This window comes from Lytechinus pictus, chromosome 1 (genome assembly GCF_037042905.1).
Source record: "Lytechinus pictus isolate F3 Inbred chromosome 1, Lp3.0, whole genome shotgun sequence".
Classification (NCBI taxonomy): Eukaryota; Metazoa; Echinodermata; class Echinoidea; order Temnopleuroida; family Toxopneustidae; genus Lytechinus; species Lytechinus pictus.
Genome location: NC_087245.1, coordinates 33,690,231 through 33,706,111, shown reverse-complemented (window position 1 = coordinate 33,706,111; position 15,881 = coordinate 33,690,231). Strand labels below are relative to the sequence as shown.

At 38.5% G+C, this 15,881-nt stretch overlaps 1 protein-coding gene across 2 annotated transcripts in view; it reads right to left on the bottom strand.

Moving 5' to 3' along the window:
* LOC129261357 (deleted in malignant brain tumors 1 protein-like) overlaps nt 1-15,881 on the bottom strand; it is a 32,967-nt gene that overhangs the window by 7,187 nt on the left and 9,899 nt on the right. For both annotated transcript variants that reach the window (XM_064100862.1, XM_064100855.1), the window contains exons 3-6: nt 10,799-11,104; nt 8,230-8,535; nt 4,440-4,745; nt 3,711-4,016 (exon numbers count right to left, since the gene is read on the bottom strand). In XM_064100862.1, the coding sequence (XP_063956932.1) occupies nt 3,711-4,016; nt 4,440-4,745; nt 8,230-8,535; nt 10,799-11,104 (1,224 nt within the window). The remainder of the gene's footprint in view (nt 1-3,710; nt 4,017-4,439; nt 4,746-8,229; nt 8,536-10,798; nt 11,105-15,881) is intronic.

Below are 15,881 nucleotides of genomic sequence, written 5' to 3'. Positions count from 1 at the left end.
CAAGACCAGAATTTCCAGAAACGCCCTCGTCCTTTGCAGCTGGCTAGGCCTCTCACAGTAAGTACGAGATATAGGCCTACTGCACATAGCTAGAAGAAATTGAAGGAAATACAAGCATCAAATGTGCCTATTTAAAAATACCATACTATTCTGATGCGCAGAATTAGTCGCGACGCGTCGACGTCAGACTCCTTCTTCTGTGTAGTCTGCTTCCTTCAATTTTGAACTTGAAGAATCTGGCAGAATTTGAACTGGATAAAGACAATTAAATTCCCGAATATCTAGTGATCTGGCACAGTACTAATAAGCTGCATATTTAGGACCTACAAACTACAGTGAAGTTTTCTTTGCACTTGCAGATAGTCGGTAACTGCAACTGTTGATCCCCTCCGAAAGATCCCGGAGTCAGCTTCTGTGTGCATACAGTCCGACGCTACTATTTTCGTGTAAGTACTTAACACCAGTCACTGCACTGCCTCCTTATATCATAACCTTGTTCATTGAATGAGTGGCCTCCTGTAGCTTACGGACAGGGGGCGAACACAACGAACCATCCCCGTAAAATTATCTTTTACAGATAAAATGAGAGCAAATTATTAGAGTTTTAATACATTTTAATGAAAAAATATTACACTCGGTGTAATTGGAGCTCAGTTCAGCAGCCCTTTCACGCTCTCAACACCGAACACCGGCCGTACTTGAAATCACCCAATGACTTGCTTCCTGGCATTCCTGCCTTATTTATTATAATATACGCTGCCTTGAAGAATTGACCTGGTCGGTCGTGCCTGGCCTAGCCTAGACGGAGTGTTTTCCAACTGCAGTCAAACCTGTAGGTGCTACGTGAGGCATGCTTAGACACTTAACGCTGAAATATCATTTAAGAGTTATGGCATGAGCGAGACTAGGCTATGGCCTTGCATATTGAGATCTCAGTTGACTTCTATCTTAATAAAAAAGAGGCGCTCTTAAGTTACAGCAGGCAGTAGCTACGTTACTCTGGGCCAAGTTACGCGACCTCCTTTTTAGATTTTGTAAATACTGAGAGACTGCAATTACACATGTGAGTTTTTGTGATGATTACTGACGTTGCAATTGGCATTGCATACCAAGTCATCAAACAATTGTAGACAGAAACAGAGATTGCAACTCGCAAGAAAATGTAATACATCTTAATTCTTATTACATATGCCTATGTTTGGTATTAGTCTTGTTTGAGAAAAAGAGGATGTCAAAAATGTTTAAATGCTACAAAGGCCTCAATAAATATCACACGTAATTCTCTTGATTCTTGTAATGTTCAGAAAGAATGAAAAGAAATGAATAGTTGTAATAATAGTTGTAATGTTTTTTGACAGAATCATGAACAGGTTACAGATGATGATGGCACAGTGTTGAAAACTTATGGAAATGGCGCATCATTGGATTTGTTTAAAATTAGACCAACAAAGAAGCAACGTTACACCAACGTTGAACCGATATTAGACAAACATTGAATCAACGTTTACGCCAACGTTGGACTAACATTGGACTAACGTTGAATCAACTTTCCATCAACATTGGACCAACATTAGACCAACGTTGGATCAACGTTACCCAACGTTGGACCAACATCGGAACAACGCTGCCATACCTGCCTCATCTGGACATGATTATGCACTCATGAATATTCATTACATCAGTAAATGACCAAAATTAGGTAATATTGCTATAATACTTAAAGAATATGTTTATTCTAAATTTCCACCATGAAAAGTTTCAGAAAAGTATGTGGCTCCATTACCATATCATTTATAGTCGAAACATATTATTCTAAGGGAAATTTTCAAGGTTAAATGTGGAAAATGATATTAACTGTATTCTGCCAAGTGTAGAAAAGTTGCTCTTTATACAGGAATCAATGACAGGATTCAGTGGATAGGTGTAGGGTGATAGGAATAGGATGTAGGATTAGGATGTAGGATTTTTAGGATAGGATAAGATATGATGATAAGGATTATCTAGAGTGTAGAGTTGCAACGGTGGACTTCACCTTGAAACCCATTAATGTTTTGTTGATTATTGTCATACGTTGGAATAATGTTGGAGCATTGTTGGAGCAACGTTGTGACAACGTTGTAACAATGTTGGAGCAATGTTGCCAGACAACGTTGGAGCATCGTTGCTGGACAGCGTTGAACCAACGTTGTAAACATAGTTGGACTGACGATGTATGCGCGTGCACTTCCATCGCTGCTACAACGTTGCCCATCAACGTTGCAGCCACGCTGTTATTGATGACTCAGCCGACATGAGACCAACGTTGGAGAATTGATGGTAGACAACGTTGAACTGACGTTGGAAATGTTGTTGGTCTGACGATGTATGGACGTGTACTTCTATCGATGATGCAACGTTGCTTGCCAACGTTGTAGCAACGTTGTATTTGACTATTTAGCCAACATTGGATCAACGTTGCCAGACAACGTTGAACTGACGTTGGAAATGTTGTTGGTCTGACGATGTATGCGCGTGCACTTCAATCGATGATGCAACGTTTGCCTGCCAACGTTGAGGCAACGTTGGGAAAAAAATCCCAACGTTGATCCAACGTTGGTCCAACGCTGTATTGTTACCTGGGTAGTGATAGATTCTTAACAATGCGTTACACTGATGGAGGGGGGCAAGGGGACATGTGACACTCACTAATAAGAGTATGACACACAATAGGCCATGTGCATCCCCAACAATAGAAGCCTTGTATTTAGTTTTATTTACTGACAGACACATCCGGATGATAATTTTATTACATGTCAAATAAAACTCTCTTTTTCGGATCATATAGTATTGCATTTATCGCGGCCGTCACAGGGGAGGGGGTGCAGAGGGGGAGGAGTTTTTTTTTTGAGAACGTACGGCGACCTATTATTAGAATTAGATTTGTTATTCGCATACTTATCTACTTTAGATTACATGAGCAGCTAGTCATATGTGCATCGAAGCTCGTACCCATCGCCGTAATAAAGTTATATAGTGCGCCGCTAGCAAAAGCCTACATTAACTCAATAATGCAACAGCAGCAACGTGTGTGATCTTGGGGGGCTAATGTTAGTTGTTTTGTCCCCCCCCCCCCCCTATTGGCGGGGCAAAAAAGGAAAAATGCGGAAAGAAAAAAAAAAGAAAAAAGAAGGGAAAAGGGAGGAAAAAATAAGGGGAGGAAGAAAAGTGAATAAAACAAGGTGAGGGGAATAATGGGGGGGGGGGGAGATCGGGTCATTATTGAACACAAATTAAGTTCCAGCTTCGCGATCGCATTGCCTTGATGGAGATAACAATCTGCTCAAGAGGATATTAAACCAAGGGGCTTATTGTATTCTATTTTCAAGTCAACATGCACAATTATTCTGTTAATGATTCGAGTTATAATAATTTTGTTTCGAGTAAGGCTCCCTGTTTATGATTTTAAAAACTACTAAACATAAAAAGTTACAGCTCGCGCCACGCGCTCTCATTTTGATTACCAGATACATATTATCTTCATTAAATTCCCACAAAGAGTCCTTGAAATGTCCCCATTTAGGCGAGTAGGTCTATAACAGTTGTTTTTTTTTATAAAGCAATACGCATCGTGTTCATGATTAAGTTAGAATGCAGATTGTTTTGGCCACATCATAATAGCTAATCAACTAATTGCATTAACTATCACCTTATTTTTATCAACTTCAAAGTACCTGTTGGTGAACATGTGACTCCCGCATCCTCAGAGTGTCCACAGTTATGAACGCCGATTCCAGAATTAGAACATTCCAGAAGAGAAGATTCACTTCCATCACAAGATACATCATCTAGCAAGATATCACCTATACCTTGTCCGAAGTAAGCGTTAGAGCGTGCTGTTCCAGACTCAGAGCCGAGACTTTGACAAACAACTGTAGCATCTGTATCATCCCACGAATCATCACACACAGTTCCCCATCCTCCGTTGGCGTAGACCTCAACTCTTCCTTCTTTTGAAGCACTTCCATCAACCAGCCGCACTAAATGAAATAGACACCCCCAAAAAAGCACACGGAGTGCATCAAAAAGTCAGTAGCTCAGTTTTCATCCACCTTCGAAGTATTCCCTCAAACGATTTTTTATACTAATAAATTGCACCTACTGTATCTCTTTATACAAACGTCATTTCCATCTATTCATGAATTAGTTATATTTTTTACAAAGCAATATACCGAGGTATCGCAACAATGTGTCGTGTCCCACAAAACTCAAGTTCGGATCTAATGACGCCAATGGCATTTATCATAAACAGATATACATTCTATGAAAATGTAAACTAATTTATATTATAGAACATTGGGGATTATTTTGGATACATCATAATAGCTAGTGAATCAATGTCATGAACTATCAGCAGCTTATTTTTATTAACTCCAAAGTATGGTAAACAATTCTGGAAATACCTGTTGGTGAACAAGTGACTCCCGCATCCTCAGAGTGTCCACAGTTATGAACGCCGATTCCAGGATTAGAACATTCAAGAAGAGAAGTTTCATCTCCATCACAAGATACATCATCTAGCAAGATATCACCAGAACCTTGTCCGAAGTGAGCGTTAGTGCGTGCTGTTCCAGACTCAAAGCCGAGACTTTGACAGACAACTGTAGCATCTGTATCATCCCACGAATCATCACATACAGTACCCCATCCTCCGTTGGCGTAAACCTCAATTCTTCCTTCGTTTGAAGCACTTCCATCGACCAGTCGTACTAAATGAAAGAGACACCAAAATAAAGCACGCAGAGTGCATCAACACTATAGTCTGGGACTCAGCTATCATCCAACGTATAAGTATCCTTATTTTTTGTGCGAAATCTGCCATTTTCTCTTTTAACATGAACGTCATTTTTATTAATTGATGGAATTAGTGATAACTTTTTGATAGTTAGGGCGTCACACGGGGGACGGGGAGGGGGGCAAGTGGACACGTCGCTTAAAATAGATTTAGATATATTTACTGGCAAACACATCCGCATGATATTTTTTACATGTCAAATAATACTTACAAATCGCCTTTCCGGGTCATGCAGTACGAGAAATTGCAGTTCGCACTTCGCGCTTGAATTATCTATTATTTTAGCGACATGCACAACCTGTTTATGATTCCAAAAATTGGTGAAAGTGTTTTGTTTTTCGCTATGAATAAAAACAACAAGTGGAATGCCTCTGGCGGTCTCACCTGCATTACGCGATTCAATATAGCTGCAGTGCTGACTTTGAAAACTACTATAACTCACACAAGATGTTCAGTGATACTTGGTTACTCTTATTTCCACGTTTTATGAACTAGACCAATACACTTACAGAGATATGTTGGTGATTCAACAAACACCCCCAACATGGCCATAGTTCATTGACCTTACACGACCTTTGACATTGATCATGTGACCTGCAACTCGCACAGGATGTTCAGTGATACTTGATAACTCTTATATCCAGGTTTCACGAGTCAGATTCATAAACTTTCAAAGTTATGATGGTAATTCAACAGATACCCCCATTATGGCCAAAGTTCATTGACCTTTGACCTTGGTCATGTGACCTAAAATGCGCACAGGATGTTCAGTGAAACATGATTACTCTTATGTCCAAGTTTCATGAACTAGCCAAACATCCTTTCAAAGTTATGATGGTAATTCAACAAATACCCCCAATTTGGCCAAAGTTCATTGACCCTAAATGACCTCTGACCTTAATCGTGTGACCTGAAACTTGCACAGGATTTTCAGTAATACTTGATTACTATTATGTCTAAGTTTCATGAATCAGATCTATAAACTTTTAAAGTTATGATGACATTTCAAAAACTTAAACTTAGGTTAAGATTTTGATGTTGATTCCCCAACATGGTCTAAATTCATTGACCCTAAATGACCTTTGACCTTGGTCATGTGACATGAAACTCAGGCAGAATATTAGGTAATACTTGATTAACCTTATGGTCAAGTTTCATGAACTAGCTCCATATACTTTATAAGTTATGCTGTCATTTCAAAAACTTAACCTTAGGTTAAGATTTGGTGTTGACGCCGCCGCCGCCGTCGGAAAAGCGGCGCCTATAATCTCACTCTGCTATGCAGGTGAGACAAAAATCAGTACGCGCATCCCACTCGCTTAATTTGACTAGTGAGATATGTATCCTCGCGATTGATTACTAAAAACAGTCTTCGAAATTTTCAATTTACAAGACATAATGGTTAGTTTCGGTCATGTTCGTTCATTTGGTTTACGTTGATAGCCTGCTAGTATATAGTATACTTGCGCAGACCCTGTTGCAAATCAAAATCAATTCCGGACTCGATATTTGCTTCCTCAAACTGTAGCTATATTATAAATATCAGTAGGCAAAGCTTTATGGTACATGAACATTGTTACTTTCAACATTAAATGCGTTAATTCAGTTTATTTGGACTGTATTAATTGTTTTAAATGAAAAGGGTCCAGCAACGGAAACTATCATACGTCAGTCACGTGACGCTGTACACAGAAATGTGCCACGTTCTGCCTGCTCGATCTAAAAGTTTGGGAGAAAAATGAGATGTAACCATTATACCAGTCATAAAATATTATACATCAAACTGTAGGTAATCTATTTAGCATTAAGATAACAATCAATCTCGACCTTTTTTACCCTTAGGGATATTCCAGTGGGAAAACAAAGGTGCCAGTGTCTTGAAAATATGGGTGGTCACAATGTTTGCCATAGCAAGAGTTGTGAACATTGACACTTTCAAATGAATAGCGAGACGTAAATAGTGAATAAATTGTAATAAAATTTTCACACCATTAGCAATCTGGTGTGAGATTATTAATAGTTATGAAGATGTACCCGGATTTCTGCAATATTACGTTTATGAAAACACTGTTCCCTGTGTTGAAGCTGTGTGTGTGGACTTTCGGACACTCAAATGCACGCGACTAACCATTATAATTTACAGCGTTTAGTACGCTCTTTTAAGTAAAATATATCACACCGTTTACAAGCATTAAACAACGAAATACATAAGTACAGTACAAATACATAATACAAAGAGATGAAATGGAAATGACTAATTGAAAAAAGAGATATTTTTATGAATTTATTTAACTGATCTGTAATGTCACTGTTCCATTCTATATATGCGGTAACTATGTAACGTAAGTCGTCATTATTTCGAAAAATATAGCCCTTGCTTTGCGCCCACATTAATTGTTCAATTAGATAAGCTCTCTTTTCATGAGTACATAAGTGGGTTAAATATCAATTTTTTAAATCTGTCTATCTCCAAAATATATCTGGCACTTTGTGCTGGCATATTCATTTACTGACATCCGTATCCTCTTCGTGGTTTTTAGATGTAGTGCTTCAAAAGATTTTTTTCTGATTAGCGTAGGCCAATATAGAATTTCAGCTCGTGCTTCGCGCTCGCATGATATATCTAAATAGAAAAGGACAATGTTTTTCATTTTCAAAAGTGCTTAAAATCTTCGGTTTTAGGTCATAATATTGAGGATTTTCAGCTCGCGCGATCCGCGCCCGTCGTTTGATTATTGAGATGTTTATTGTAATGATTAATTCATACAAAAAGCCATTAGACTGTTTATTAGGTCAGTGTAGAAAATATATGAGCTCGCTCTTCGCGCTGAGATTATAAGGTTTAAGATGTATTTTCATTTATACCTAAGTATTCATAACCTTTTTTGTTATATATCAAATAAAATACAAAAAATGTTATCTTTATTAAATTTGGTAAGAAATATTGCCACTTTTATTTGTTTAAACGTAATTATTATCAAACTTTCTTTTAAAAAGGTACTTAAAAGGAAATAATCTATACGGCTACCAAATTTCCACGACGTGATAAAAATTATTGATAAATAATGCTTGCAACGTTTATGAATGTACAATAAATAAACAGGTCATCAATGAAACTTGCCAGCGTGAAAGAACGTAACAATAGAGGAGAGAGGGGTGGTGCTCATAGCAATACAATGAGGTATGGCGGCAATAGATTGTGTCCCCCAAAGCTCATGTTCGGAGTGACGCAAATGGTGTTTATCATAAACAGATATGCATTCTATCAAAATCACTTTCTATCCTAGAACATTGGGGAATATTCTGGATAAATTGTAATAGCCTGTCAATTACTTTCATGAACAATCAGCAGTAACCTTTATAACTTCAAAAATAGTGGGTAATAATTCTGAAAATACCTGTTGGTGAACAAGTGACTCCTGCATCCTCAGAGTGTCCACAGTTATGAACGCCGATTCCAGGATTAGAACATTCCAGAAGAGAAGATTCATCTCCATCACAAATAACATCATCGAGCAGGATATCACCTGAGCCTTCTCCGAAGTAAGCGTTAGTGCGTGCTGTTCCAGACTCACTGCCGCGACTTTGACAAACAACTGTAGCATCTGTATCATCCCACCGATCATCACATACAGTACCCCATCCTCCGTTGGCGTAAACCTCAATTCTTCCTTCGTATGAATCACGTCCATTAACCAGTCGCACTAAATGCAATAGACACCAATAAGGACTAGTCTGGGACTACGTTATCATCCATCTTTTAAGTGCCGGGGGGGGGGGCAGTCATATGTATTGCTGTTCACATGCGTAACCTAATTATTTCCAAACACCCCCTAAACAAGTTGTTTTCTCAGTGTGCAAAATAGCCCCCTAAACGGCTTTTCGCGGGCCTTTTCTACACATTTTGGCACCTAAACAAGTTGTCGCCAGAATTATTACCCCGCGGGGAAAAAGCTTGGGGAAAAACATACCCTAGGCAAGTTTGGCTAGTCTTGAAAAAAAAGAAGGTTTGGAAAAATACCCTAAATACGTTCGACCCCACGATTGACCATTGACCAGTCTTTCAGAACCACTCTTTTTCTTGAAAATTGGTGTTTTTGATACCATTAACGAGTGCACGCGCGGCCCGCGTCCAAAACCGAAAAACACCCCTTTAAACGCGTTTTTTTTTTTTTTTTTTTTTTGGGGGGGGGGGAGGGGGGGGAGGGTCATGCATGTGTACAGCAATGTATTTGACTGCCCCCCCCCTCCCCCGGTTTTAAGTATCTGCCTTTTTTTTTTCTTTTGATAAAAACGTCATTTCCATTGATTGATGAAATCATTGATATTTTGTTAAACAATTAGGGCGTCACACGGGGGAGGGGGGGGGGGGGCAAGGAAACACGTCACATGGAAATATTAAGGAAATGGTACGCAATATGCCATGCACTTCTCCCCAAAACGCAAGTTTTGCATAGAGATTTCTTTACTGGCAAACATATCCGCATCATATTTTTCACATATCAAATAATACTTACAACTCGCCTTTACGGGTCATGCAGTATGAGAAATCACAGTTCGCACTTCCCGCTTGCATTATCTATTTAGTGACATACATAACCTGTTTATGATTTCATTAATTGGTAAAATTGTTCTGTTTTTCGCTCTGAATAACAGAAACAGTCTACGAAATTTTCATTTTTTAAGAATTACCAGCATTTAGTACGCTCTTTTTAGTAAAAAAAACTACATGTATATCACACTGTTTACAAGCATTAGGCCTACACATCAAAATACATAAATACAGTACAAATACATAATACAAAAAGGATGAAATGGAAATGACTAATTGAAAAGGTTGAAAGGTATGTTTTTATGAATTTATTTAACTGATCTGTAGTGCCATTGTTCCATTCTATTATGCGGTAACCATGTAACGGCAGTCGTCAGTATTTCGGAAAAATAGCCCTTTGCGCCCACATTAACTGTTTAATTAGATAAGGTCTCTTTTAATGATTACACAAGTGGGTTAAATGTCCATTTTCTAGGTATTTTTATCTCCAAAATATACCCGACATTTTCTGCTTGCATATTCATTTACTGACATCCGTATCCCCTTCGTGGTTTTTAGATGTAGTGCTTAAAAAAAGTTTTCTGATTAGTGTAGGCCAATATAGAATTTCAGCTCGCGCTTCGCGCTCTCATGATCTATCTAACATGTTTAAAGAGATTCGGATAATGTTAGTCATTTCTAAACGTGCTTAAAATCTTCAGTTTTAGGTGTGAATACTGATTATTTTCAGCTCGCGCTTTCTGCACCCGTAGTTTGGTTATTGAGACAATTGAGTTCATACAAAAATAAATTTTTTAGGTCAGTGTGGAAAATATTTGAGTTCGTTCTTCGCGCTCAGATTATTAAGTGCAGGGTTTCCTTAATAAATATTTCCATTGATACCAAAGTATTTGTAATCTTTTTGTTATATTTTGAATGAAATAAACAAATAATGTTATCTTTATTAATTTGGTAAGAAATATTGCCACTTTTATTTGTTTAAACGTAATTATTATCAAACTTTCTTTTAAAAAGGTACTTAAAATGAAATAATCTATACGGCTACCAAATTTCCACGACGTGATAAAAATTATTGATAAATAATGCTTGCAACGTTTATGAATGTACAATAAATAAACAGGTCATCAATGAAACTTGCCAGCGTGAAAGAACGTAACAATAGAGGAGAGAGGGGTGGTGCTCATAGCAATACAATGAGGTATGGCGGCAATAGATTGTGTCCCCCAAAGCTCATGTTCGGAGTGACGCAAATGGTGTTTATCATAAACAGATATGCATTCTATCAAAATCACTTTCTATCCTAGAACATTGGGGAATATTCTGGATAAATTGTAATAGCCTGTCAATTACTTTCATGAACAATCAGCAGTAACCTTTATAACTTCAAAAATAGTGGGTAATAATTCTGAAAATACCTGTTGGTGAACAAGTGACTCCTGCATCCTCAGAGTGTCCACAGTTATGAACGCCGATTCCAGGATTAGAACATTCCAGAAGAGAAGATTCATCTCCATCACAAATAACATCATCGAGCAGGATATCACCTGAGCCTTCTCCGAAGTAAGCGTTAGTGCGTGCTGTTCCAGACTCACTGCCGCGACTTTGACAAACAACTGTAGCATCTGTATCATCCCACAGATCATCACATACAGTACCCCATCCTCCGTTGGCGTAAACCTCAATTCTTCCTTCGTATGAATCACGTCCATTAACCAGTCGCACTAAATGCAATAGACACCAATAAGGACTAGTCTGGGACTACGTTATCATCCATCTTTTAAGTGCCGGGGGGGGGGGGCAGTCATATGTATTGCTGTTCACATGCGTAACCAAATTATTTCCAAACACCCCCTAAACAAGTTGTTTTCTCAGTGTGCAAAATAGCCCCCTAAACGGCTTTTCGCGGGCCTTTTCTACACATTTTGGCACCTAAACAAGTTGTTGCCAGAATTATTACCCCGCGGGGAAAAAGCTTGAGGAAAAACATACCCTAAGCAAGTTTGGCTAGTCTTGAAAAAAAAAAGGTTTGGAAAAATACCCTAAATACGTTCGACCCCACGATTGACCATTGACCAGTCTTTCAGAACCACTCTTTTTCTTGAAAATTTGTGTTTTTGATACTCTTAACGAGTGCACGCGCGGCCCGCGTCCAAAACCGAAAAACACCCCTTTAAACGCGTTTTTTTTTTTTTTTTTTTTTTTTTTTTTGGGGGGGGAGGGTCATGCATGTGTACAGCAATGTATTTGACTGCCCCCCCTCCCCCGGTTTTAAGTATCTGCCTTTTATTTTTCTTTTGATAAAAACGTCATTTCCATTGATTGATGAAATTATTGATATTTTTTTAAACAATTAGGGCGTCACACGGGGGAGGGGGGGGCAAGGAAACACGTCACATGGAAATATTAAGGAAATGGTACGCAATATGCCATGCACTTCTCCCCAAAACGCAAGTTTTGCATAGAGATTTCTTTACTGGCAAACATATCCGCATCATATTTTTCACATATCAAATAATACTTACAACTCGCCTTTACGGGTCATGCAGTATGAGAAATCACAGTTCGCACTTCCCGCTTGCATTATCTATTTAGTGACATACATAACCTGTTTATGATTTCATTAATTGGTAAAATTGTTCTGTTTTTCGCTCTGAATAACAGAAACAGTCTACGAAATTTTCATTTTTTAAGAATTACCAGCATTTAGTACGCTCTTTTTAGTAAAAAAAAACTACATGTATATCACACTGTTTACAAGCATTAGGCCTACACATCAAAATACATAAATACAGTACAAATACATAATACAAAAAGGATGAAATGGAAATGACTAATTGAAAAGGTTGAAAGGTATGTTTTTATGAATTTATTTAACTGATCTGTAGTGCCATTGTTCCATTCTATTATGCGGTAACCATGCATGTAACGGCAGTCGTCACTTAGTGGAGAGATCAGTGAAGGGGACACGTGAATCAAACTAATAAGGGTATGAAACAAAGTAGGTCATGTGCATCCCTAACAATTGAAGCCTTGTATTTAGTTTGATTTATTGACTGACAAATACATCCGGAAGAATTTTGTCGCACTTCGCGCTTGCAATATCGTGACCGTCACCACGTCACCAGGGGAGTGAGTGCGGAGGGGGATACTGTCAAAATTTGAAATTGCGTGATTATTTAGAATTTAAGATTTCTTACACTGTTTTTTCTGAACGGCTAGGGAGTTCCATAGAGCCTGTTCAGACCGGCAGAGATAGCGCGATCTAGCGCGCGCTAGATCGCGCTATCTCTGCGGTGTGGAAGGTACAACGTCGTTTCGGTCCGCCCAACAGCGAGCCACGGCGAGCCAAAACGGCGTGCCACTGGAGCACCTCTTGGGGGTGGTCCACGAGAGATGGCGCGGTCTAGCGCGCGCTAGATCGCGCTATCTCTGCCGGTGTGAACCCGAGCTACGATAGCACGCCGGAAGTCATCTACACGCGGGGAATTTTATACTCATTCTATTTTGGTGCGATCTGAATCTGAATCGGTACAACTCAACACTCCTAATTTTATGGAGTAAAACGCGTCGGAACATCGTGAAAATAGAAATATAGTAAGTAATGCGTCATGGCAACAGGACCTCTCAAAAAAGGGGGTGCTACGATAGACCGCGCTATCTCACTGCGGTGTGAATCCGGCGAATGCCAATGGGCGGACCGTGGATCGCGCTACGATAGCGCGATCCACGGTCCGCCCACGGTCCCCCCTTGCGGTGTGAACAGCCTCATAGAGACTGCACTGCGTGCACATTTAATGTTTGAGTGAACCTCAAACTTAAAACATTGTTTTCCCCATATTTTCTGAGGCTCACTGCATTATTTTACATTCAATTAAGTGCTTGACTCTGTAAGGTTTCGTCGGTAAATCGTCATAAGTTATGTGATAACTCTAATTTCACTTTGGGCAACTTGTCGTTGGTTTTGTGCTCGCAGGGAATACAAAAAAAAAACATTCCCGCGTTGTAATTTTTTCATTGTCATGACATTTTCGAAGTGTAAACTGTCTTAATACGCAATGTATAAACTCGCAGGTTTATTTTTTAACATCCAACGGGATAGGCGTTAGTGAAAAAAATGAGATTAGTCGGTTGTGGCATGCATGGGTGATCGAAGAACAAAATAAATTTTATTTGTTGTTTATTTATTTGTAGTTTTATTAATGACCATTTAAAATAAAAGTCATGATATTTATTTGGGGGTTGTGTGAAATTTGTGGTATTTTTTAGGGGTTTTATTTTCCTTATTATTATTCATTATCTATTTAACTACACCACAAAAAGTTTCGATAACATACTTTCGTGATTAAGTAAGCACAGGGGTACTTATGGAAGCTTCTGTCACGGCACATTTTGGTAAATTACACATTTTGGTAACTGCACATTTTGGTAAAATTAATTTGTTACCAAAATTTGCCGGTAGCACCTATACTTGACAGGATTTTTTTTGTTACCAAAATGTGCAGTTATGATGTGCCTGCACATTTTGGACAATATGCACATTTTTGGTAACAGCTTAAAAAACAGATTTGACGGCTATGATGGAGTAAAGATTGATAGTTATGGTATCAGGTGAGAACAAATGTCAGGGGTCGTGTGTGTGGGCGATTTGCCTCTCCGTCCAATGCCATTTCGTCCAGTGACCATGCCGTCTAATGCCGTTCGGTACAACATCATTTCGTTCAATAGCCATTTCGTCCAATAGCTAGTTAGTCTAAGAGCCACTCCGTCTCGTCTAAGAGTCATCTCGTCTAATAGCCACTTCGTCTAAGAGCCTCTCTGTGCAAAGCCACTCCGTCCAATTTCGTCCAATAGCCACTTCCTCTAAGATACATTTCGTCTAAATGCACCTTCGTTTAAAAGACACTTCTTTCAATAGCCATTTCGTCCAATAGCCAGTTCGTCTAATTTCATTGCAAATTGGCTCAATTGACACTTTGATCCAATACCTACTCGGTCCAATTGATAGTAAGTCCAACGACCACTTGCCAATGGTCAAATTGCGGGTTCGTCAAGGGGGTGAATGCGTAGGCATACCCCCGGTAAAAAAAACCGGTAGTTTAAATATAAACCCATCACAATAAGGATGAACAGCTATTATCTAGACGCAAATAGCGATTTATTAGCCTGATTTGATAATCGTCTATGCGACCATTCAGTTTATTGCCAGTTTTCTCAAATTTAATCACTTTTAGTGATGCAGTTTATTATCGTCATGAATATTAAATCATGTTAAATTTGTCCGTCATGCAGTAGGGTACGCAGGGGGTGGTTACAGGAGTTCAAACCCCCCTTAAATTTTTATGATACCCACTCCCCCAAAAGAATTCAAATCTCGCCCCCCTTAATTTTTTTGAAGACTTTTCTTTTTTGCTTGTCAATATTTTTAGGTACGAAAGGACGTTAAATTTGTGATGAAGACTTTTTTTTGGATATCAAAATTTCTTTTAATTTAACCCCCCCCCCTCCCCCTAAAAAAATCCTGCGTACGCTACTACCGTCAAGTAATGTGAAACCAAGGCTCATGCTTTTGCAAATTTGACACTTAAATTTAAGTCCTATCTGTTTACCCGTGGCTTAAGTCTTGTAAGTTTTAATAATAACAACAAAACAATCTTTGATTTCTCCCCCTATTTTACGTTTTATGTTTTTTTTTTAGTTATCCGAAGAACGTAATCAAATATTAGAGATTTCATTATTTCTTTTGCCTCGTTTGACTTCTTTTACTATGGATGTATTTTATGACTGATATTGAAATGAAAACCAATGAAATTGGGCAGAGTAATGCTATTCAAAAGACAAAGTGATTTTTGGACGAAGTGAATCTAAGACAAAGTGGCATTATAACATAATGAATCTTATGCGAAGTGGCTCTTGGGTGACGTGGCTCTTAGACTAACTGGCAATTGGACAAAATGTCATTGAAAGAATTGGCACGAAGTGGCTATTGGGCGAAATGATATTGGACTAAACTGCATTAGACGGCATGGTCATTCGACGAAATGGAATTGAGCTTAGTGTGTACTGGGGTATGAGACCATTTAGATCTTAGAACAACTCGAGATTAACAAAATTAATGGTAAACAATATGGGTTTAGCCTAAGTATGTGGTTTTAGAAAATAGAGACTAACTGATATGACCTCCTTGTGTTTTGCATTGTTAAATGCCTAATAGGCCTAAGTACAGAAAACTGAGCAAATAATCACTGGAGTTACCAAAATGTACCGTCAATGTCCTGCATACTTTAGTAAATTTACCAAAATATGCTGTTACCAAAATGTGCAATTTACCCAAAAAACTTTTCATTCCCCGTATAGTGACGGCTGTTACACTCAAGCATTCAAGCACGTCGTTTAAGCCCGTTACTCAAATAAATATTGCGTAAAATATTCAAAAAGTTGTTAAACAACTTGTTTAAAAGTGTAAACAACTTGACAGGGTCAAACAACTTCCATTCTTTT